At 49.6% G+C, this 24,340-nt stretch overlaps 1 protein-coding gene across 1 annotated transcript; it reads left to right on the plus strand.

Annotated features, from left to right (window-relative positions):
• The first annotated feature begins 259 nt into the window (after window positions 1–259).
• Spata21 (spermatogenesis associated 21) lies at window positions 260–23,948 on the plus strand. Its single transcript, XM_075944809.1, has 15 exons — window positions 260–385; window positions 2,601–2,746; window positions 5,066–5,252; window positions 6,553–6,815; window positions 8,483–8,538; window positions 9,147–9,164; window positions 10,874–10,881; window positions 11,525–11,979; window positions 12,489–12,577; window positions 13,548–13,685; window positions 16,189–16,260; window positions 16,372–16,489; window positions 22,575–22,753; window positions 23,315–23,498; window positions 23,891–23,948. The coding sequence occupies exons 1-15, from the start codon at window positions 260–262 to the stop codon at window positions 23,946–23,948; spliced, it is 2,097 nt and encodes a 698-aa protein (XP_075800924.1).
• Window positions 23,949–24,340: the final 392 nt, after the last annotated feature.

Below are 24,340 nucleotides of genomic sequence, written 5' to 3' on the forward strand. Positions count from 1 at the left end.
CCTCTTCCTCAGGCTAACTATGGAAATTAAAGAATCCGATGAGCTCTTGCTACATAGGACTGGCTCCTACTTAAGTGCAGGCTCCTTTTTGACAGGCTGGCCCTGCTCCTTTGAGTCCAGACCTGCTCACCCCAGGCTTCAGGTGCAGCACAGATGCAGCCATGGGGTCTCGGGCCCTGTAAGTGGGAGTTTGACTGGATCTCTCCTTGGTAACAGCAGCTCATGCCCCTGGCTTGGGAATCTTGCTGGCTCCAGAACGATGGAAAACAGAAACATCCAGATACACCCAGAGAACGAGGAGGAAGCTCCAGCGGTCCAACCAAGTCCTGGCCTGAATTCCACCAAAAAGAAGACGGATTTGGAGTGCGCTGTGTCAGTCAGTCAGGTGGGTGGGCCTTCACTTCCAGTTCTCATCTCCATCCCTAGCGCTGGTCTCCTCCTTTCCTTTTGTTGTTGTTTGGTTTTTCAAGACACAGTTTCTCTGTGTAGCTCTGGCTGTGCTGGAACGCTCTGTAGACCAGGCTGGCCTCGAACACACAGATCCACCTGCCTCTGCCTCCCGAATGCTGGGATTAAAGACCACGAAGCACCCCATCGAGCCCCCAGGCATTTCTTCATCTGGTCAAGCTGACAACAAGTCCACCCTCTGTGGACACCTGTCACCTGCCATCCAAGCATGTCCCTAACCCTTCCCACAAAGCCACCATGTTAAATATTCCAGTAAGGCATGACTCCATTAGGGGAAGCAGAGCCCTCATGATCCGGCTGCTTTCCTGAAACCAACCAGCTGTTAATCCCAGATGGGAGTCTGTGGGCCACACGTCACACATGTTTAGTCTTTTAAAGGAACCCTTGGCGAACACTCTGGGCCTTCTTTACCACCTCCTACTCATTTTCTCAGCAAGCAAACATGGGGTTCTGACCCTGCCACCTAATTAGCTCTGTGACCTCGAGGCATCTCTGAATCCCTTTCATCATTTTGTGTGTGTGTTTGTCATGGTAAGTAGAACCTGGACCAAGTGTGTTGAGGCCCTGTCTCGCTGTAGGCACCCACTAGAGTTGGCTCCCACCAGAATCATCTGGAAAAAAAAAAACAAAACAAAACTTCATTCATGGGGCTGGAGAGATGGCTCTGCAGTTAAGAGCACTGACTGCTCTTCCAGAGGACCCAGGTTCAATTTCCAGCACCCACATGGCAGCTCATAGCTGTCTCGAACTCCAGTTTCTGGGGTCTGACACCCCATGACACACATGCAGGCAAAACACCAATGCACATAAAGTAAAAACAAGTAGATAAAAGAAAAAGTTCATCCATTAGTTAATGAGCTACGTGAGGTTCGCTGACCTCTGAGGCTAGGAGTTATGTTGGCTTACACTCCACCCTACTGGCAACTGATGGACAAGATGGAGATTAAAAATAAAAAACCCAGGGGTGGGTGTTGTAAAATATTATTTTAAGGTGTGTTGCTTTTGTTTATGCTCTGGAATGTTTAATGATACAAAGATGTGTTTGATTAAATAAAATTCACCTGCAGCCACGAGGCTGCGTTAGCAAGTAGCTGACGGGAAGTTGTAGGGAGGAGCCAGGTGGAGAAGAATTTTTTGTTTTTGTTTTTTGAGACAGGGTTTCTTTGTGTAGCCCTGACTGTCCTGGAACTAGCTCTTTAGACCAGGCTGGCCTCGAACTTGCAGAGATCCACCTGCCTCTGCCTTCTAAGTGCTAGGATTAAAGGTGCTTGCCACCATCACCCAGCTGGAGAAGGTTTATAAGGAGGGGCGAGGAGAAGCATGAGAACTTCTTGGGAGACGTGAGGAGGTGGGCTGCTTGCTATTTAGCCCCTCTGAGGAGCAGAAGTGTATTTCAACCTTTGAATCGTGAGTTCTTTAGAGGGACAGAGATTTAGACAAGTTCGTCTTTGAAAGAGTCAGTGCCTGAGGGAACAAAATGTCGTCAGCTGCATCTTTGCAGCTAAACTGCTGCTGATAGCGGCCAAGGTGCAGTTGCTGGCTAGGACAGTTGTATCTTAAAAGGCAGCAATAATTGAAAAAGAAAACAACAGGTGGGCCATGGTGGAACACACCCGCTGCCTTAGGATCCAGGCTGCTGCAAAAAGATGGTCAAGTTTAAAGCCAGCCTAGGCTATAAACCACAACCACTACCTCAAAAAACAAAAAAATGCTGGGCAGTGGTGGCGCACGCTTTAATCCCAGCACTCAGGAGGCAGAGGCAGGTATATTTCTGAGTTCAATGCCAACCTTGTCTACAGAGCAAGTTCTAGGACAGTCGAGGCTACACAAAGAAACCCTATCTAAGAAGTCCAGCATCTGGGCCATGGGACGATGGTGCTGTGTGGGAGACATCACTCTTCAACACAACCCTTGGGCTCATATTCCAGTTGGTCTCCAGTTTTATGCCAGAGTTCACAACGCTAAGCAGCAGGGCCAGGCCCAACACCTACCTCCAGGCGCCCCTGGTCTTTCTTGTCCTCTCTCTCCAGCATCTCCCCAACATAGGCAGACACAGGAGGATGCACAAAGAGGAACAGAAGATGGCCCCAGCACCTCGCCCTTGAGCCAACCCACTCACGTCTCTGTTTCAGGCTGAGCTTGCAGATGCCAAGGAAAAGGAGAGAGAAAAGCAGCCTGTAGCTCCCAGAGAACCAGAGGAGGAGCTCGGACACACAGGATCACTCCAGAAGGGGCCAGAGGAGCTTGAGACCCAGGAACAGCTCTCAGCAAGACCAGAGTGAGTTGCGGGGGACGTCCCAGAAAAGGGGGAGACCTGAGATCTAGTGGCTGCAACACTCCATGCTTCTCCCCACCTTCCTACTTCTCCCATCTCTGCCCCACCCACCCCTGCAGAGATCAAACCCAGTTGTTAGCTTGGCAAGTGTTCCCTCACTGATCGGAAGCCCTTGACCCAGTTCAGAGCACCAATCAAACTAAATTCTTTTTGTTTTTGTTTTTTTACATAATTTATTTTTATTTTATGTGCGTTGGTGTTTTGTCTACATGTATGTCTGCGTAAGGGTGTCAGATCTTGGAGTTACAGATCGTTGTAAGCTGCCATGTGGGTGCTGGGAATTGAATTTGGGTCCTCTGGAAGAGCAGTTAGTGCTCTTAATCACTGAGCCACCTCTCCAAACCTCTTTTGCTTTTGTTTGTTTTGAGACAGGGTTTCTCTGTGTAGCCCTGGCTGTCAACACTATCTCGAAAAACTAAAAAAAAAAAAAAAAAAAAAAAAAAAAAGTGCACATAACAGAAATATTTCAAAGTATTTCAGGCTGGAGAGATGGCTCAGGAGTTAAGAGCACTGGCTGCTCTTCCAGAGGTCCTGAGTTCAATTTCCAGCAACCACATGGTGGCTCACAACCATCTGCAATGGGATCTGGTGCCCTCTTCTGGCAGGTGTACACGCAGAGCACTCATAAAGATATAAACAAATTAAAGAAGAAGAAATGTTTCATTATTGCTATATGTTAAGATATGGGATTTTTTTTGGTTTTGCTTTGTTTTGTTTTGAGACAGGGTTTCTATATTATGTAGCCCTTGATGTCCTGGAACTAGCTCTTGTAAACCAGGCTGGCCTCGAACTCACAGAGATCCTCCTGCCTCTGTCTCCCGAGTGCTGGGATTAAAGGTGTGTGCCCACCACTCATCTAGGATATGGAATTTTATATGCCCACTCAAAAGTGTGTTTATTGCAGGGAGGAGGGACTCGTGAGGCCCCACCCCTCCTAAGGACCTTAGGCAGTCCATGGCTGCCAGGGAGGGAAAACATTCCTTCAGTGATGTCGCTGATGTGGAGGTGCCCGTGTGTCACCTGTGCTCCTGTCTGCAACCCTCATGAAAGTCATTCAGTCATCAACAAAAAACAGACCTGAAATGAAAAGGGGGACTGGGTGCGGGGAGAGGGAGTGGAAGGGGAAGAGAAGGTAATGAGGGGAGAACATCATCATTTTTATATCCATGTATCAATGTCAAAACGAAACCCGTTCCAATGAATTTAAATAAACTTAAAAATATACTAATGGAAACATAAAAAGGAAAGTATGCAGATGAAGGCTTTTTAGCATGCTAATCATGCACTGTGAATATGTAGAATACGAAGTCATGTGAAGACAGCCATTTGATGAATCCCCTGACAGTGGGTTATGCATGGAGAAAGCTCCAGGCAGGCAGTGGCACGCACCTGTGACCCCAGCACAGAGGTGGCTAAGGCAAGGAGGACTAGGAGTTCGGGGCCAGCCCAGGCGACAGAGCAAAACCCTGTCTAAGGAAGGAAGGGAAGAAAGGAGGGAGCAAAAGGGCTGGTGAAGAACAGAAACTCAGAGTAAAGAGGCTAGGAACACAGGTTCCAATCCTGATGCTACCTTCAGCTTTATGACCCTGTGCCCAAGTCTCTCAACCCAGTTCGTGTGTGTGTTTGTGTGTGTGTGTTTGAACCCAGGACCTTGTGCATGCCAGGCAAGTATTATACCAAAGAACTATATCCCCAGTCCAACATAAAGTCCTCTCCTTCTTTCTCTCCCTCTTTCTCCATCTGTCTCCCTCTCTCTCGATCATAGTGAGAGTGTCTCATGCATTCAGGCTGGCTTTGAATTTACCATGTGACTGAGACTATCTTTAGATCCTGACATTCCCCCCTCCACCTCCTTAGTACTGGGGTTACAGGTGTGCACCACCAGCACCCCCTTCTCTTTCTAAAAAAACACTGGAGAGATGGCTCAGTGGTTAAGACCACTGACTGTTCTAAAGGACCAGGGTTTGATTCCCAGCACCCACAAAGCAACTCAAACTGTAATTTCAAGATCTAACATCCTCACACACAGACATACATGAAGGCAAAACAAAATAAAAATCTTTTTTTTTTAAAAAAAGATTTAGAGTGTAACCACCTCAACATTCACATTAAGGTGCTGAGACTCAGGTGTGTATCCGTCCCTCACTTATTCTCCCAGGCAATAAGTATGTACCCCTAAGATGCCTAGTCCTGGACAGAGTTCTGAGAGAGCCGCACCCAGGCTGGGGTGAAGTATCTGTTGTCTGTTCTTTCCACAAGGAGCCAATCATCTTTGGCAACCGAGGAAGGGCCGAAGGATCTACAAGCTGACCAGGAACAAGCCCAGCCTGGAGAGGAGTGTGTGACCTCAGAAGAGCAGCCGCCACAGCCAACCATGCCAACCAAGGACCAACAGGAGGGATGGCAGAGCGCCAAGGCCGAAGAGATTCATCCCACTGAGAGCTGCCTGGTAACCCTGGGAGATCAGGAAGAGGGAATGGGCACCCATGGATGTACTTGTATTGGTGGAGGCTGTGCACTGGATCTGGCAGATGCTCAGTCTCCCTGGGTCTCTGGATGGTTCTGGCAGTTGGAATCACAGTGTTCCCCTGAGGTCTTGTTTACAGAGAGGCCCTCTGGGTGTCTTGGGGACAGGGCAGGACGAGGGTTGTGTGACGGATGATGCTGGGTTTAAGAGAATGACTGTGACATTATCTCACCCCGTGTCCACTGAGCCTTTGCAAGACATGCTGGCCGTTCCAAAACTTACTAACAAACAGACTTTTTACTTCCTTATTTTTCTCATTTCTACATTCATTTATAGAAGAAAACAATGTAACACAGCCCAATACAATACTCTTGGTTCTTCCTCCTCCCCTCCCTTTTTAATGAGACAAGGTTTCTCTGTGTAGCCCTGGATGTCCTGGAACTTGCTCTGTAGACCAGGCTGGTCTCACACTTACAGAGATCCGCCTGCCTCAGCCTCCCGACTGCTGGAATTAAAGGCATATATTCTTGGTTTTTCTTCATATTGAAGCCTAGCCCCAAATCCCAAATCAGCATCATTTTTTTTAAGACAGGGTAGTGATGGCGTACGCCTTTAATCCCAGTACTCGGGAGGCAGAGGCAGGTAGATCTCTGAGTTTGAGGCTAACCTGGTCTACATAGTGAGTTCTAGCACAGCCAGGGTTACGTAGACCCTTTCCCAAAGCAAGAACAAAACAAAAACAATGAAATATATATGTGTGCATATATACATATGTTACAATACAAAATACACACACAAACACACACATATACACATATGTATAAAACTGGGCTGGAGAGATGGCTCAGAGTTAAGAGCATTGGCTGCTCTTCCAGAGGACTAGAGTTCAGTTCCCAGAATCCCACACAGTGACTCATAACCACCTGTAACTCTAGGATCCAATGTCATCTGGCCTTCAAGTGCATATACATACATTCACACAGATACATACACATAAATAAAACATCTTTGGGCCAGGTGGTAATGGCGCATGCCTTTAATCCTAGCAACTGGGAGTCAGAAGCAGGCAGATCTCTGAGAATTCAAGGCCAGCTTGGTCTACAGAGTGAGTTCCAGGTCAGCCAGGGCTATGCAGAGAAACCCTGTCTCGAAACCCACCCCCTCAAAAAAAATGTTTAGAAAAAATATACCATATAATAGAAGAAGTATGTGGAGGTTTGTCCTTCGAAACTCCCTTTAGGAAGTCAAAAGTACTTCTCAGGTCATCATCTTAATTTCCCAGGCTCTCCCCACTCAAGGAGACACAGATCATCATCTGGAAAAGCCATGCGCCTCCGGCAGCAGGAGTCAGCCACTGGAGGATGACCCCCCCAGCAACGCAGGCCTCCCACAGGTCAGGCTGCAGAAGCCCATGCCAACACCCAGCTCGGGGACACACAAGGACAGTCCCCAGGAGGCAGTGACACCCAAACCCACTGCGACTGTGGAGGAAAAGAAGGCCCGTCCCGTCTTCTCATTGGCACCAATCCCTCGACCACACAAAGAGGGGGGGTAAGTCATCTTTCAGGGCCACCTCTGCCCTGCTTGCTGCTCCCTCTACCTGTGGGTGACTCTTCAGCTAAGTGACACTGGAGATGGGACCAGGGAGCCTGTAGTAGGAGCGGCGGGCTATGTTCCTGGCACCCGGCCGCCTGCATAGCTAGCTTTCTTTATTAATTAACCAATGAGAGCAACAGATTAGAAAGAAATCACTCCCACATCATTTCCCCTTTTTTTGTTTAAACAAAAAAGGGCTTTCACTTTATTTATTTTTATTTATTTGTTTATTTTTTAAACTATTTATTTATTTATTTATTAACTTTATTATGTTCGTTGGTGTGAAGGTGTCAGATCTCATGGAACTGCATTTTCAGACAGTTGTGAGTTGCCATGTGGGTGCTGGGAATTGAACCCGGGTCCTCTGGAAGAGCAGTCAGTGCTCTTAACCGCTGAGCCATCTTTCCAGCCCCAAGGCTTTCACTTTAACATAGTAAGATTACATATAACAAAACAGTTATCAAGCAAGAATTATCCCCACATCAGGAGCCAGCTCAGCTGGTCAAGGGCTCACTCTGTAAGCATGAGGACCTGAGATTAATTTCCCAGGAAAAAAGCTGGGCCCAGAGGCACATGCTTGTAATCCCAGCACTAGAGAGACGGCAACAGGTGGATCCTGGGACCATGACTGGCCAGCTAGCCTAGCCAGTTCCAGAACAATGGGAGGCCATGTCTCAAAACAACATGGTTCAGTGGGTAAAGACACTTGCTGCTAACCTGAAGACCTAAGCTCAATCCCCAGGAAGGAGGAAACCAATTTGCATAGGTTGTCCTCTGACCTCCACACTTGGGCTGCGGAATGTGCGTGTGCGCGTGCACACACACATGCACACACACACCTGCGTCAGTGAGATGGCCCAGAAGGTAAAAGTGCTTGCCACTAAGTATGGTGACCCACTGAGCCCCACTGTCTGTCTGTCCTCCTCTGATTGACACCCCACAGACCCACTGAACCCCACTGTCTGTCTGTCTGTCCTCCTCTGATTGACGCCCCACAGAACCACTGAACCCCACTGTCTGTCTGTCTGTCCTCCTCTGATTGACACCCCACAGACCCACTGAACCCCACTGTCTGTCTGTCCTCCTGATTGACACCCCACAGACCCACTGAACCCCACTGTCTGTCTGTCTGTCCTCCTCTGATTGACACCCCACAGACCCACTGAACCCCACTGTCTGTCTGTCCTCCTGATTGACACCCCACAGACCCACTGAACCCCACTGTCTGTCTGTCCTCCTCTGATTGACACCCCACAGACCCACTGAACCCCACTGTCTGTCTGTCTGTCCTCCTCTGATTTCCACATTTGTGCTCACACAAGATGAGCAAACACATGTACTTTTTAAAAAGCTACATATATAAAAACGGTATGGTGTTTTCCATTTCTGGCTCATGAAACACCTTGGTTAAGTTGCACGCTGCCAGGCCTCAGTTTCCCCATCTTTGGTCTGTGGGTCTGTCTGCATGCAGGTAAGGCAATGAAGGTGCACTGAGGTGAAAACAAAGGGGCAAGGCTAGGGTAGCAGGCCTGAGTGTGCTGGGGGTTCGGAGCCAGTGTAAGGTGCAAGCCCTGACTTGAAACCCTGCCCCTCACGGGGGTGGGTTCTTCTTTGTTTAGAGGTGAAGCTGTGGAGACCAAGGCAGCACCAAGGCCTCTTCCTCCACCAGTAAGTCGAGTCAGAGTGGGGATGGGAGAGGGGGGAAGGAAGTTGGGAAAGGCTAGAGGGAAAATGATGGACAGAGAAACATTTTCAGGCAAACTGGGGTAAGTGTAAGTGTAAACCTATGCATGTGTTATGTGTTTGATCTATAGTTTATTCATTTTTAAATTACAAGTCCTAATGTCCTATTGTGCATGTACAAGCTCACCACATGTCCATACCACAGGAGTGGAGGATCTCTCCCTCCATCATGTGGACCCTGGGGATCAAACTCAAGTCAGGGTTGGTGGCAAGTGCCTCTACCTGCTAAGCCATCTCAAAAAGTCAAATTATGGGTTTTTGAGATGGATCTCCTATAACCCAGGCTGCCCTAAAACCCCCTATGTAATTGAGAATGATCCCCAAACCCTAACCCCTCTGGTTTCTGCTTCCCAGGCGCTGGGAGTATGTGTGTATGCTACTGGGAGCCCTGGTGTGTCTGCCTGGAGTTGGCAGTCAAAATGGATCACACTCGAGAGCCCTTGAGTCCATCCCAGAACTGCTCCACATTGGCATAGAGTCCTACTGCCCTCTGCCCTCAGTTCCAATCTGCTTCTCTGAATATCTGCTGGCTTCTAGCCAGCCCCATGCCACCAGGTCTGCCACTTTTCTTCTGGTCTCTTGAGTTGATGGTACAAGCTTAGACTTCCCACCCTACCATCATCCTCAGCCCTCACCACACCTGCCTATCTTCACGTCACACCCCCAGCCACACCCCAGCCCTGAACATTCCAGGTGCAGCACAATGCACAAGGCTTGCCACTGGCTTCTTTCTGAAGTTACCACGTGTGTGATTTATTTAGCTGATGCCCAGCGACGTCACCCTCTACCTCCATTCCACCATGTCCTTGCAGCCTCCAGCAATTGCCACTGAAGAAAATAGGATGAAAAGATCCAGCTTCAGGGTTGAAAAGATGGCTCAGTGGGTAAGAGCACTGGCTGCTCTTCCCGAGGACCTGAGTTCGTTCCCAGCACTCACAGGGCATCTCACAACTATCTGTAACTCCAGGATTCAACACCCTGACACCAGAGGACCTGAGTTCGTTCCCAGCACTCACAGGGCATCTCACAACTATCTGTAACGCCAGGATCCAACACCCTGACACCAGAGGACCTGAGTTCGTTCCCAGCACTCACAGGGCATCTCACAACTATCTGTAACTCCAGGATCCAACACCCTCACACAGACATAGATGCAGGCAAAACACCAATGCACACAAAATAAAAATAAATAAATTATTGAAAAGAGAAAGAAAGAAGAATAAAAGAAAAGAAACAAAGGAAGAAAGGAAAGGAAGGAAGGAAGGAAGGAAGGAAAAAAGAGAAAGAGAAAGAAAGAAAAAAGGAAAGAAGAAAGAAAGAAGGAAAGTAAGGAAGAAGGAAGGGAAGGAAAGAAAAAAGGAAGAAAGAAAGATCCAGCCTCAGTCAGGCCTTTAATCCCAGCACTCAGGAGGCAGATCAAGACCAGTCTGGTCTATAGAGAGTTCCAGGACAGTCAGGGATACACAGAGACTCTGTTTCAAAAACAAAAACTAAAGAAAGAAAGAAAAAAGAATAAAGAAACAACCATGAAGCCTTGAAACTCCCAGCTTAAATACCCAAGCTCAGATGGCATGAGCTCTCCTCAGATCACAGACCAGAACAGGTCTTGTGGCCCCCACTGTAGTTGTTTGATTTTTATTTTTAACTTTTAGGGGGTTCTCTACCCATCTCCCAAATAAATACACAGAGACTTATTCTTACTTATGAATGTCCAGCCTTTGCTTGGCTTGTTTCTAATTTTTTTTGTTTTGTTGTTTTGTTTTTTTTCGAGACAGGGTTCCTCTGTAGCTTTGGGGCCTGTCCTGGAACTACCTCTTGTAGACCAGGCTGACCTCGAACTCACAGAGATCCGCCTGCCTCTACCTCCTGGGTGCTGGATTAAAGGTGTGCGCCACCACCGCTGGCTACTTTTCATATCTTTCCTTCTTACTCTGTGGCTGGCTGTGTGGCTGGCCTCTGGCGTCCTCCTCTCCTCCTTTTCTCACTCCTCACTCCTCCCTGAGTCTAGATTTCTTCTCCTATTCTCTCTGCCTGACAATCTTGCCCATTTGTTTCTCCTGCCTAGCTATTGGCCGGTCAGCTCTTTATTAGACCCAATCAGCTGTTTTAGACAGGCAAAGTAGCAAAGTTTTAAAGAGTTAAATAAATGCAACATTTAAAAAAAAAAGGCAATACATCTTTGCATCATTAAACAAACATTTCACAGCATAAAAAATGTAACACACTTTAAACTATATTCCCTAATACTAGAGTTACAGATTTAGAACCTCCAGTAGGAGCTGGGATTAAAGGTGTGCAGCACCATGGCCAGCTTTGCTTTACTTTTACAAAAGAGAGAGCTAAGGATGGGCCTCAGAGGTGCAAGCACTCCTATCATCAGCCAGACCTTAAGCTTGATCCTTAGCATCAAGAAAAGGATACTGACAGGAATGAGTGATGGAAAAATGCCAGGATGCTGATGGGAGTAAGTGATGGAGAAAGATTGAGATGCTGACAGGAGTAAGTGGTGGAGAAAGACTGAGATGCTGAGGGGAGTAAGTGATGGAGAAAGGCTGGGCTGAAGAAGGTATGTTGACCCAGGGATGGGAGGACCAGATGTAGGTATGGTTGGCTCTATGGAATGAATGAGGAACAACAGTTGAAGTGCTCATATGTGCTGGGGACACCTGTGTGAAATAGGCATCAGGAGTGAGGCAAGGTCACTGCCAGCTGTGTGGGCTGCAATGAAGGAATTTGGCTCACTCAGGAACATAGCTTGGGTCCCGGGGTGGCACATGGAGATCTGGAGTATCTCCACCACAGTTTTGGAGAGGAAAGGACAGTCTGAGCATCCGCAGTCGTTCTGCAGGAGGTTAGCAGCTCTGTAGCCAGTCTGGCTGGCTTCTGGTATCCCACATGCCCTCACCTGCCCTCAGGAGGAAAGAAACATTGAGAAGAAGGAGCTGGGCCAAGGACAGAAGCAACGGCAGCAGGCTTCAGCAGCTGCAGGAACTCATGCATCTGGGAACTCCCGTCGGGGCTTCATGAAGTGCCTCCTGGAGGTGGAGGAGCAGGAAGAAGTCACCCATCGGAGGACTTTGAAAGCCCGGACCCTGACAACCCGGAGGTCACCCAGGACCCTGACTTCTGTCTCCACCTCAGGCCCCATCAGAAACTCAGTCCCCACCTTGCCTCTGACCTTGCCTGAACCCTCCACCTCAGCTCCAACTACTGTCCCACTGTGGGTCAGACCACCAGCCCCTGGGCAAGCCCCTGCCTCTGTGGGGTCCCCTAGTTCAGTCCTGTCAGCTCCCACCCAGGACCTGAGCTGGAGATGGCCAGAGTTCTTGCCCCAGGGCAGTGAGAGAAGCCTGAACTATGCCAAGACATGGTAGGAGCCACCTCCCCATCTAGACAGGGTCCCACGCTTACAGTCTATGTCCAGCGTGGGCCCTCGCATCTCCTTCTACATTCTCAGGAGTCCCCCCTCAACTCTATCTTCTTTCTGTGCTTCCCAGCAAGGATCCCCCAAGTTCCAGGTCCCTTTTCCAAGCCCTCCTTCCCTCCTTTCTCTTCTTCCTGGTGCTGGGGGTGAAAGCCAGGGTTTCACACATACTAGACAAACACTCCACCCCTGTAGTGCACCCCCAGTTCCCCCCACCATCTGGTCTCCCCACTCCTGCCACCACCACCATCAAATGAACCACCTATGGCTTTGCCTCATTCCCTTGGGTCTGCCTCTCCTGTCACTTGTGACTGCTGAGCACCAAAGTCCCTCAGAATTTCCCTAACCTGTGCTGCCCTGGCTTCCTCTCCCCTGCCTTGGGTAACCTGGGCAGAGGCAGGGGCAGAGGCAGGCAGGAGGTGGTTGCAAACTTTCCTGGGTCCGTTGTTCTGCAGGCAGGAGCCGGAAGAGCATGGCCTCTTCAAACTGTACCAGAGCTGGGAGGAGCGGTCGGAGGAGCACCTCACCCTGAAGCAAGAGGAAGGTGAGCAGCTACACCACTGCCCTGCTGACCCACTGTCTCATCACACCAAGCAGTGTCCCCAGCGGGGGGTCAACTGCACTTGGCCTAGGACACAGAAGAGGAGGTGGGCCACCTCCCCCACTCCAAGCCACTCTTTAGAGGCAGCTTAGAGGAGAGACAGGGTCCCCCAAGAACCTTACCCATCCTAAATAACCCCTCTCCATTTAACAAGGCTACCAGCCCTGAACAAGTCCCTACTTCCCATCACACCCTGCCCCACTAACAAAACTGAACAGTGCTGAACTCCTACCCTGGGTAAGGTCTCTATGGTCCTTGGGGATGCACTTTGACCCTATTTTCTCATTCTGGGCTGTCCCTAGAAGAATGGATGTGTACTATTGTGGGATATTTGATCACACTGTAAACCCCAAGATTGTGTTAATAAAATCAACCTTGGGTCAAGAGGTGGAACCAGCAGCTGGTTAACAAGAAGTAGCCATAGAGAGTAAGAGGGAGTCCAGAAAACGGACAGAGAAATGCACAGGAAGTAGGAGGGAGGGACTTTGGGTTTGGCGGTCCTTTTTGGTGTGGGACTTCAAAAGAGAAGCTCTCTTTTTGAGATGCTAAGGAAAAAGGTCGACTGGTTGCTCCTCAGCCTCTCTGAGCTAGCAGGTTTTCTCCCCAGCATCTGACTCCTGAGTCTTTACTGGTAAAATCTGTAAGATTCGAGATTAAGTTTAAAAGCGGTGAACCCTCCTGTTTCACACTTCCTTCCCAAGGTCTAGAACCTTCTTGACCAGAGCAGCTCTTTTCCTCAGATCTTCCAGAATGTAGTCATTGACCCACGGGAATAAAACCGAGGAACAGGGCTGGATACCGACGTCTTCCTCGTGGCACACCACGCATATTACACACACCCCACATGCCACACAAAAGCTAAAAGGAAGAAAGGCAGGAGTGACTCACTTGGTCACCCTGTGTCCCTTGACAGCCTTCCGCAGCTACTTTGAGATCTTCAACGGCCCTGGTGAGGTGGATGCGCGGAGCCTCAAGAACATCTTGCTCCTAATTGGCTTCACCCTTACCTCAGCACAGGTGGAAGAGGCCCTGATGAGTGCCGATGTCAATGGTGAGCAAGGGGTCTTCCCTGAGTTCCAGCTAGGGGCTGCACCCACATGTGGGCTCCTTGCTGGAAGGATCTTTCCTGGCATAAACCCTCAGGGTCAGCGTCCAGTGGCCCTAACATCTGAACCCATTGGGTTTGCATTTTTCTTCCACCCCGGGGGCTCACCAAGGCTCTAGCAAGCTGGGCCTGGTTCCGGAAGTTGATGTTCCCAAAATCACTGTACAATGTCATCTCTGGGAATCCAGAGGTGACCAGGACCCCCCCTCCTGACCAATGGTGTAAGTGACCTCAGCTGGCTCTGCACATCAAGTGTCCTCCATGACCCTTGCATGTCTTTTACCAGCCTTATGGCTTTGGTCAAGTCACTACAGCTTGCTCTGTGCTATTGGGAGCAACATCCTCATCAAGTTCTCTCAGATAAAATGGGTGAGCCAGGCCAAGGGTGGGAGCCAAGCCTGCGGGTCAGGAGGCAGCAGCTGTTAGCTACCCACGTGACGAGTATGGAATGCCTTCTGTGGCTATTCCTGTGCAGGGCTCCGAGAATAGAGATGTGTAGGACAAGCGAGCCCTGCGGTCCTCAAGGATTCCCAGACAGTTACTGCCACAGGGCAAGAGCTGACACAGAAGCAAAGCAAAGCAAACAGAAACAACAGTTACAGCAGCTTGGAAGATGGGGGTCAGGAAGAAAGGCTTCCTGGAGGAGGTGCCACTCAAGCCAAGTGGTGTTAAATCAAATAGGAGTCAGGCCAAAAGGAAGTAGTAGCTCCTGAGAAGTGAGCTTGAGGCACTTGTGTATGGTGGAGTGGAGTGTGGCCTGACACAGGAAAGAGAAGGGTCATGTGGGACCTGCATCCTGACCACCGCTCACGACTGCTCCTTCTGCCACTGCACAGAGTCCTCACACACATTTCAAGAGTGTGTGGCGAAGCAGCAGACTGTTGACCTAGGAAGACAGAGGTTCTGGGACTCAACCCTAGCTGACCTAGCTCTGCCGATGTGGATGGGGGGCAAGCACCTCAAGCCCTACCTGTGACCTGGGTTAAGTCCAAAGCATCCCGTCCCTGTTTTTACACCTTAGTCCATTGTCAAGAAGCTCAGAGAACATCAGTGGAGTTCCCATCAGATTGAACCCTGGGACTTGGCGTGGGACAAGTTGTGCAATTCTTGTCTCTCAGGGTCTTAAGTTCCAGGTGTCACATGTGTGAACAGGGATTTAGGAGACAGTCTGGCGAGGGATCTGACTCTGTCTGAACCTCTGAGAAAGGGGAGGTGACGTGGCTTAGCTGCAAACACGCCCTGAGTTTGAGCCCTAGAACTCACATGTGGGAGGAGAACACCAACTCCCAGAAGATGAGTTCTCACCGCCACTCCTGGGATGTGGCAAGCATATGGCCTACCCTCACATAAAAGAAATAAAATGGAACAATGAGGAACCATGGCAGGAAGGGGGAGACATCTGTGACCAGGGAGCAGCACAGAGACCTCGAATGGGAGGAATATGGGCTTCTGGGAAGTATATCTTTCCTGTCAGGGAGGTTGGCATGAGATGAGGCTGTTAACAGAGTCCGGCGGGTACTGCAGGGCCCTAAAGTCTAGCTAGAATCTGGTAGGTCATTCTCAGTAATGACAGTTGCTGGCCTTTAGTGGGCACATGCTATGTGTGCAGCCCTGCTGACTGTCTCCACTCCATAGCAAGAAAACTAAACCATCCTGGGATTCAGAAACTTGACCCAAGTCACATGAATGGGAAATGGTGGACTTGGGTTTTCGACTCACAGTGCTGTCTCAAGAATGCAAGTACAAGCCGGGCAGTGGCGGCGCATGCCTTTAATCCCACCACTCGGGAGGCAGAGGCAGGCGGATCTCTGTGAGTTCGAGGCCAGCCTGGTCTACAGGAGCTAGTGCCAGGACAGGCTCCAAAGCTACAGAGAAACCCTGTCTTGAAAAACTAAAAAAAAAAAAAAAAAAAAAAAAGAATACAAGTACAAGGGCTGGAGGGGTGGCTCAGTGGTTAAGAGCACTGACAATTCTTCCAGAGGACAGAGGACCCGGGTTCAATTCCCAGCACCCACATGGCAACTCACAACTGTCTGTAATTCCAGTTCGAGGACCTGACACCCATGGCAAAATACCAATGCACATAAAATAAAAATAAGCTTAAAAAAAAGTACAAGATCCAGTAGTTTCTCATATTCCTTGACACAGTCTGTGTAGCTAAGGCTAGCATGGAGCTGGCTATGTAGCCAAGGATCACCCTGAAGTATTAACCTTCCTCCCTCTACCTCCAGGTTTACATGCATGCTAGGCAAACACTCTACCCACTGAGCTACAAGCCCTGTCCTGGTCAGACAGCCTCTAGCTACAAGATTGTAGCTTGAACTGGCACTGCCATTACAATTTGCCCCCTGGGTTGGGGGGGGGGAAGACACCAGGGCCACGCCTAGCTTGCAGTACCTGGGCCTGCTGCAGAGGGTCCCTGTTCACCCTGTTATTTCTGACACTGCAGGAGACGGTATTGTGGATTTCAAAGACTTCTTGGCAGTAATGACAGACACCAAGCGTTTCTTCTGCTCTGTGGGTAAGCAGGGGTCAGCCCAGGGCAGTCAGAACTGGAAGCAGGACCTGGAGGCTGATGGGGTACATCAGAGGCCACCTAAGAGTAACGGCAGTCACTATTCCATGTCCCCAGAACAGAATGTCCTGATGGATATGTCACCCCCGAACCCCTACACACTGTTCTTTGAGATCCTCTCTCTGCTGGTGGAGATGTTGGCCCTGCCGGAGGCGGCCCTAGAAGAGATCACAAAGTAAGAGGGGCCGGTTGGCTGAGGGTGGGAGACATAGACAGAAGCGGCAGCTAGTGCTTCAGCAGCTAACGATGATTGAGGGTTAAGACACTCAGGAGTCCCAATTAAACAGCCTTACACGGAAGAGGAATGCATCATTCAAATAGTCGGCCAGGGCCTCAGGAATGGCTGGATCCAGGACACTGGATGATACCATTAAAGTTTTATTTCTCCACCTCTCTATCTCAGGGTGCTGGCTTCAAGCTCAGCCAGGTTCTCCCAGTGGGAAGGGTGGTGAGGCAAACGTGATAACCACTACACTACGGAAACGGAAGGGTGGTGATGGCAGCCCGATGCTCACAGTCCTCCTGGTTCAGCAGTTTCATCAGGACCACAGTGAACCTTCCTGAAGCACTAGAACACCCTCAGAAAGAGAATCTTGCAGGAAGGGTGATGGGCAAGCAGTGGGCAGTTCAGCCTCCCAGAAGGGTAGTGGACAGGTCAGCCTCCAGAAAAGGTAGTGGGCGGGCAGTGGACAGCTCACCCTCCAGGAAGGGTGGTGGGCAGGTCGTGGGCAGCCCAGGGAGATAGGACTACAGGCTAAGTAAACATGATGTCTCTCAGGCTGAAAGTGATGGGTGGAGGTGGCAGGCCCAGCTGATCCCTGAACCTTGCCCTCACTTCCTGACCCTAATGAGCATATTTTAATACTTGCTGGTCATGTGGTGGATTTATTTTTAGCCTTTTGAGAATTCTCCACACTGATTTCCTTTCCCCACGTCCTCACCAGCATCTGTTGCCAGCTGTTTTCTTGGTCTTCATTATTCAAGGTGAAGTTCTCAAATTGCTGCTGCTGCTGCTGCTGCTGAACACACCGAGGTCTTTCATAGCCACTTGTATTTCTTTTGAGGACTATTTACATCCTTGGCCCAGTTTTTAACTGAGTGGTTTGTTTTCTTGACTCAGTTCTTTTTTGTTGTTTGGCTTTGTTTTTTTTTCAAGACAGCTATGTAGCCCTAGCTGTCCTGGAACTCACTCTGTAGACCAGGCTGTCCTCGAACTCACAGAGATCCACGTGCCTCTGCCTTCTGAGCGCTGGGATTAAAGGTGTGAACCATCACTGCCCGGCTTTTGAGATCTCTGTATATTCTGATTATCACTCCTTGGCAGACGTACAGCGGGCACAGTCTCTCCAATTCTGCATGTTTCCTCCCCCCTCATCGTTCCCTTAGAGGAGTTAGGCAGGATTACAGCACTGGCATAAGACATCACAAGGGGGCTGGAGAGATGGCTCAGAGGTTAAGAGCACTGGCTGCTCTTCCAGAGGTCCTGAGTTCAATTCCCAGCAACCACATGGTGGCTCACAACCATCTGTACTGAGATCTGGCGCCCTCCTCTGGCGTGCGGGCATACATTGAGGCAATGTTGTATACATAATAAATAAATCTTAAAAAAAAAAGACATCACAAGGGTCTCAGAAGGAGACATTTTACTTTGTATAGCAGCCAATGTGATCAGCTAACATCACTCATTTTTGAGAAAACATCTATCAGATACCAGAGGATAAATAACCATTGGTCTTCCTCCCGTTTCCTCCCACCCCCTTGAGACAGGGTCTCATGTAGCCCAGGATGGCAATCTCCTGTCTCAGATCCTCTAGTCTCTCAGGTTACCCATCCTGTCCCCTGGAGTCCCTCCTTCCCTTTTCACTCCATCCCTAAGCTACACCTCTAGCCCAGGAATTAGTGGCTCTTTCTGTGATGGAAGGTGGCCGCTTAGCTCCCAGCTTGTTTGCACAAGTGCATTTACTTCAGAAAGGACATCTTTACAAAATGCCTACAGGCTCTAAGAGACTGGGCCCCAGGGCACGAGGTGAGAGTTAACTTTTTCTTCCCTTTTTTGTGATAGGATCTGTGTTATCCCAGCTGGGCTGGAACCTGAACTCCTCCAGCTTCACCCTGTGCCCATAACTCCCAAAGGCTAATAACCTTAAATTGGCTGAGATTTGGAGATCAAGCTGGTCTACACAGTGAATTCCAGGCCAGCAGGGGCTGCAAAGTGAGACACTGTCTCAAAAAATAAAATAAAAATTTAAATTTCACTAAGGGCACATGTAGCTCAGCCTTGACTCCAATTTGATACAGCTGAGGATGACCTTCAAATTCTGATGCTCCTGTCTCTAGGATTACTGGTGTGTACAACCATGCTTGGTTAATTTGGTGCAGAGGCCAAACCCAGGGATTCATGCACGCTAGCTTCAAGTACTTCAAGTACTTCATCAGCTGACCAACCACCCCACTACACATACACAGTCAGACTTTTTTTGGACTGCCAGCTCTTGAATAATGACACAGAAACTTTTTATTAATTATGAAAGCTTGACCTTAGCTTAGGCTTGTTCCCAACCAGCTCTTATAATCTTATAACCTACATTAATTTGTTTATATTAATCTACATTCTGCCATGTGCTCCCCCCACATCAGATACTTCCCAGAGTTCTTTTTTTTTTTTTTTTTTTTTTTTTTTTGGTTTTTCGAGAAAGGGTTTCTCTGTGGCTTTGGAGCCTGTCCTGGAACTAGCTCTGTAGACCAGGCTGGTCTCGAACTCATAGAGATCCGCCTGCCTCTGCCTCCCAAGTGCTGGGATTAAAGGCGTGCGCCACCATCGCCCGGCCCCAGAGTTCTTATCTCTTCCCAGAAGTACTGCCTATCCTCTACCACCTAGCTATTGGCTGTTCAGCTCTTTATTAAGCCAATCAGAAGGTGTCTCAGGCAGGTGAGCTAAAACAGATATATCTTCACACAGCATGGCATTCAACAGCCTGCAACAGAAACACCTTTTCTCACTCTAAATGCAAATGAGTTCAAGCCATAAAGCTCAACGACTCTTACAATTTGGTGATTTCTTTGATCCAAGACTCATAACTGTTTCTGTGGCCACTATACAAACGCCAATACAAAGATGTATTCCCAGCACTCAGGAGGCAGAGGTAGGCGATTCTGAGTCCGAAGCCAACCTGTCTATAGAGTGAGTTCCAAGACAGCCTCAGCTACACAGAGAAACTGTCTCAAAAAGACAAAAAAGCATATCCCTACTTTGCTCACAAATTAGTTCCTGTCGCTTTGCAAGCCCTTCCCACGGAGCTACAGTCGGTCCAGTAGGTTTTCTTGAACGACTCACCCTTTGGTTCTGAAAGTCTTCAAGAGATTTTAAAACTGACTCCCTAATCCTAGCACTCAAGAGGTGGAGGCAGGAGGATCAGCAGCTCAAGGCCATCCTTGGCTTCACTGAGTTAGAAGCCAACTTGGGCTACATGGGACTGTCAAGAACTACAAAGGCACAAGCCAGCTGTCTGTAGTGTGCACCAGGCCCTTTGCAGGGGCAGTGTGTGTGTGTGTGTGTGTGTGTGTGTATGTATGTATGTAGGTACACCCAGGAGGCCAGGCAAGGTGTCTGTAGCTGCAGTCACAATCAGTTTTAAGCCACCTGACATGAGTGCTGGGGACTGAGCCTGGATCGTCTGAAGAACAGAAAGTGTTCTTAGCCACTGAGCCATCTCTCCGGTCCTGTAATGAACTTTTTTTTTTAAATATTTATTTATTATGTATACAATATTTAATCTGTGTGTGTTTGCAGACCAGAAGGAGGACAGCAGACCTCGTTACAGATGGTTGTGAGCCACCATGTGGTTGCCGGGAATTGAACTCATGACCTTTGGAAGAGCAGGCAATGCTCTTAACCACTGAGCCATCTCTCCAGCCCGAACTCTTTTTGTCCCTCTACATTAGCACTGTTTTCCATGGACATACCTTCTTTTTTTGGGGTTCATGCCAGACCAAAGTTTCTTGACAACGAATGGGAGGCAGGGTTTCTAGGACTGTGCATGGCGGCCAGCGGCAGTGCATTTAGTCTTTGCTCACTGGGTAGTCTAGCTGGTACAGAAACCTATAGGGCAAGTCAGTTAAGGAGCAGGTCTCCAGTTGGCTACAATATATACCAGTTCGAAAAATTCTTGGACTAGAAGCAGCGAGCAAGGAGACAAAGCTGCCCAGGTACCCAGGTTCCTAGGGAAGCAGAGGGAAGAACAAGTGATATACTTTAGAGCTGACTGACCCAGCTTCAGTTTGCCTTCTCAGCCCCAGAGCCAAAGTGACCCTCTCTATTCTTCTTTCCCTGTATTGTTTTGGGGGTAGCCTTGGTTTCACAGGAGAGACAGATTCAACCTCTGACTATGGGTAACTGTGGACTTGGCTTTTTTTCTTTTGTTTTTAAAAGATTTATTATGTATACAGTGTTTTGTATAAGCACGTAGGAGGCAAGAGGTCAAAGGATCACCATGAGTTTGAGGCTAGCCTGGGCTAACAGCCAGTTCCAGGACAGCCAAGGCTATAAGACCAGTCTCTAAATAGAAATAATTTATTATGTATGGTGTTCTGCCTGCATGTATCCCTGTAGGCCAGAAGAGGGCACCAGATCTCATTACAGATGGTTGTGAGCCACCGTGTGGTGGCTGGGAATTGAACTTAGGGTCTCTGAGCCGTCTCCAGCCCAAAACTGGCTTTCTATCATCTCAACTCACCTTCCATGAGGAATAGGGAGGCCCCAGCAGAGCCAGCATCCAGTCCTGAGGGCTTGAAGAGCATACTCAGCCTTCATAGCACTCAGCAGCCATCAGGTTCCAGCTCCTCTGGCCTCCTTCCCACCTCCTGGCCTTTGCTTGTGCCATTCCTTGGCCATGAAGGCTGGAAGGCTCTTCCTCCAGACGGCTGTTGGGTTTGCTACCCGCCTCATCTGGTACTCTGCTTATCACCATGAGCAAACAGCCCCTTGTCACTACCCCATCCCTTCCTTTCCCTCAGAGCATCCATCACTCCTCACACGGTGGTATCTTTACCTTTGAATATGGCCTAAGGCGGCCATTCTGTGTCCAGGCAGCTCACTCAGGGAGAAGGAAGGGAAGGGGGTAGGTGGCAGAGGGAGAGGCAACACAAGGATGCATCACTAAGTTGCACACCCCTGGATCTGAAGAACTGTGTGCGGTGTCTTGGGAGGAGAGGGGAATGCTTTATTATACCCTGGCCTCCAACTCCTGGCCCTTTAATTCCTGTGAACCTCTGCGTTCCATGTGTCCGAAGCATCCTGGGGCAGCCTGAGGTGGACCTTTTGAGTCGTCCCTACAGAAATGAGTGCTGCAGCAGGGGCTGGGGTGAGAGGCCAGGCTAACACACGCGCAGGGTCCTTGTGTGTGACAGCCCTTTGCTCCAGGCCAGCGAAAACAGTTAACACACTGTTTGCTGGGGTAGGCACTCAGTAAGGTAAAAGGCAAAGTGATGAGCGGCTCATGAATGTCACGTCAGCACGTAGAAGACAGGAGGTCAAAGGATCAAATGAGTTTGAGGCCAGCCTGGGCTACAGCCAGTTCCAGAACAGCCAAGGCTATATAGGAAGATCTGTCTCCAAATAGAAATAAAAAGCAAGCAGGCAAGCCTGGCTAACAGCTTAGATGAGGTGGAGCCCGCTGCATGGCTGGGTTTGTTGTTTCAAGACAAGGACTTCAGGTATCCCAGGATGGCCTAGAACTCACCATGTAGCCAAGGATGACTGCATTGCTGAGCCTCCCACATCTACCTCCTGAGTGCTAGGATTACAGGCACCTGCCACCATGCTCAGCCTAACGATTTACCAAGGTTTCCCGCATGCTAGGCAAGCACTCTAGCAGTTGCGCCACATCCCCAGCCCTGCTTGGCTGGTTTACAAGCAGAAATGTATCTAAGCGAAAACATAAGTAACAGAAAGTGTGTAATACATACCAATCTCTACATGGCTGGTGCCAAGACGGGTCTCATCCCATGTGCAATCCTCCAGCATACACACATCCGGCCCCCATCTTAGCAGTGTGGTGGAGAGCTGAAGCTCAGACGTGAAGTGGCATGCAGCGACAGGGCAGACAGAACTATTTCCTTGTATTTCATAAGGGGACTACATCTCCTGACTCCCCAGGCTTCAGTACTGCCACAACTGGCCAGCCAGAACTGGGGGGCGGGGGTCAGGAGGAAGGGGTGAATTAACCACAGCCAGGTTGAGCTACCAGGCCTTGCCTCCTCAGCTACTACCAGAAGAAGCTGAAGGAAGGCACCCCCAAGACCCGAGAGATGGAATCGACTATGGGCGGGCTGCGATCGAGGAAGAAAATTCCTTACAACTCTCAGCAGCAAGCAGACAGCTTAGAGGGCCCAGATCGAAGGGTCCTCAGGATCCTGAGCCGGCTGAAGCAGCAGAACTATGGTATGGGCCCGTGAGCAGCCTGGGCTGGCAAGCAGATTCCCCTAGATGAAGCCCAGGAGTTAGCTGTGTGGGAACTGTGACCAAGTCAGGCTAGTCTATACCACCCAACATCCAGCTCCATGCTTTGAACTCGACCTTCCCACTGAGCTGAGGCTGTCCCAAGAATTACTGTGTGAGAGCCCGCCAGGGTCAGTTCTACTGCGCAGCCCTTTGCAGGTGTGCCCTATAATCTCCACACTCGACTGAAATGGGAACTAAGGAAACTTTAGTGACTTCCCCAGCTAATATGCCAGCAAGGGCAGTTTGCACTTAGGTTCACCCCCAAATTGTGTGCCTATTCTCCTGGGCAAGCTTCTTTACGCTATGGCCAGCCTTGACTCTATGCTTAGCCCTCAGCATCGTACACATCCCTGTCATCTACTGTGCGGTGGATACCAATACCCTCTCTGTCTTTAGAGGCTCAGACATTAAGGGTTCGCCTAAATTCACTCTATTATGTGGCAAACCGAGGGTTTCACCAGGCTGGCCATGCTCCCAATTCTCGTTTCCCTCCTATTCCAGCTGCCAATATGCAGAGCCCCTATGCCCAGGTGCCCTGCATCCCACTCTGCCCACGGCTGGAGAAGAAGACAGTCCGTCGAAAACAGGGTAGCCATAACCATTCGGTGCTGGATCAGTGTGTCTCTACAAGCCTGGGCCCTGACCTCCATGGCCTTTTCTTCCAGTCAGGACAGCAAGGAAGCAGGTGGGTACTGAGGGCCAGGGCCTCTTTCTAAGAGACTATGTTGGGAAACCCTTTACTCCAGGGAGGATGGATGGACAGACAGGGCAGGAAAGACAGCATCATTTGCTGAAAGCCTGTGTCCTGAGCATTAAGCAGCTGTGACCCTAGTGTCCTCAGGATGGTGGTGTTCCCTGTTTCTCAAGCATGGGAACTCCTTGGTTGAATTACGGGAAGCTTAGAAAACTGGGAAGGAGATGTTCCCTTCAGAGTTCCTAGGGCTTGGGATCAGCCCCTCAGGTTCCACTCCATCCAGAAGCGGCCTCTCCCCGAGTACATGGGATGACTCATGAACCTGGCAGGACTAGGGGAAGAGGGTCAAATATGCCCTCTTTCTGCCCACTTCTCCTCCCCAGGGAACACAGCTCTGACAGCAGAAAGTGGCTTAGCTCCGTGCCAGCCCGAACCCACTGATCGTCTGGAATCCTGGCTCCAGAAGTTCAAGGCCTATAGACAGCTGGGCTGTGGGGCAGGGCATGGTTTTGGGAGTTTGCTTTCATGGCCTGGTAAGCCAATAAACACCAAGAACCTCAGCCTCCGTACTTGATGTTGGTCTCAGCCCCAGTTCTCACCACCCTACTTGACTTACAAAGCTCCAGCATGCCCCCCGCCCCCAGGTCAGAATCTAGGCAGGACTCATTGAAACTGTCTCGGGGAGGGGGGGCTTCCTACTGCAGTGCCCATCTCCCCACTCAAGAGTTGGGAGTCCTACAGTGATGGACTTAAGCCAAGTACACCAGAAAGCCTCAGCCTTAGGAAGCAGCCGACCTCTGCAGGAACAGGAACCCCCCCTCAGGGCTGGACAA

This window comes from Microtus pennsylvanicus, chromosome 13, assembly GCF_037038515.1.
Source record: "Microtus pennsylvanicus isolate mMicPen1 chromosome 13, mMicPen1.hap1, whole genome shotgun sequence".
NCBI lineage: Eukaryota > Metazoa > Chordata > Mammalia > Rodentia > Cricetidae > Microtus > Microtus pennsylvanicus.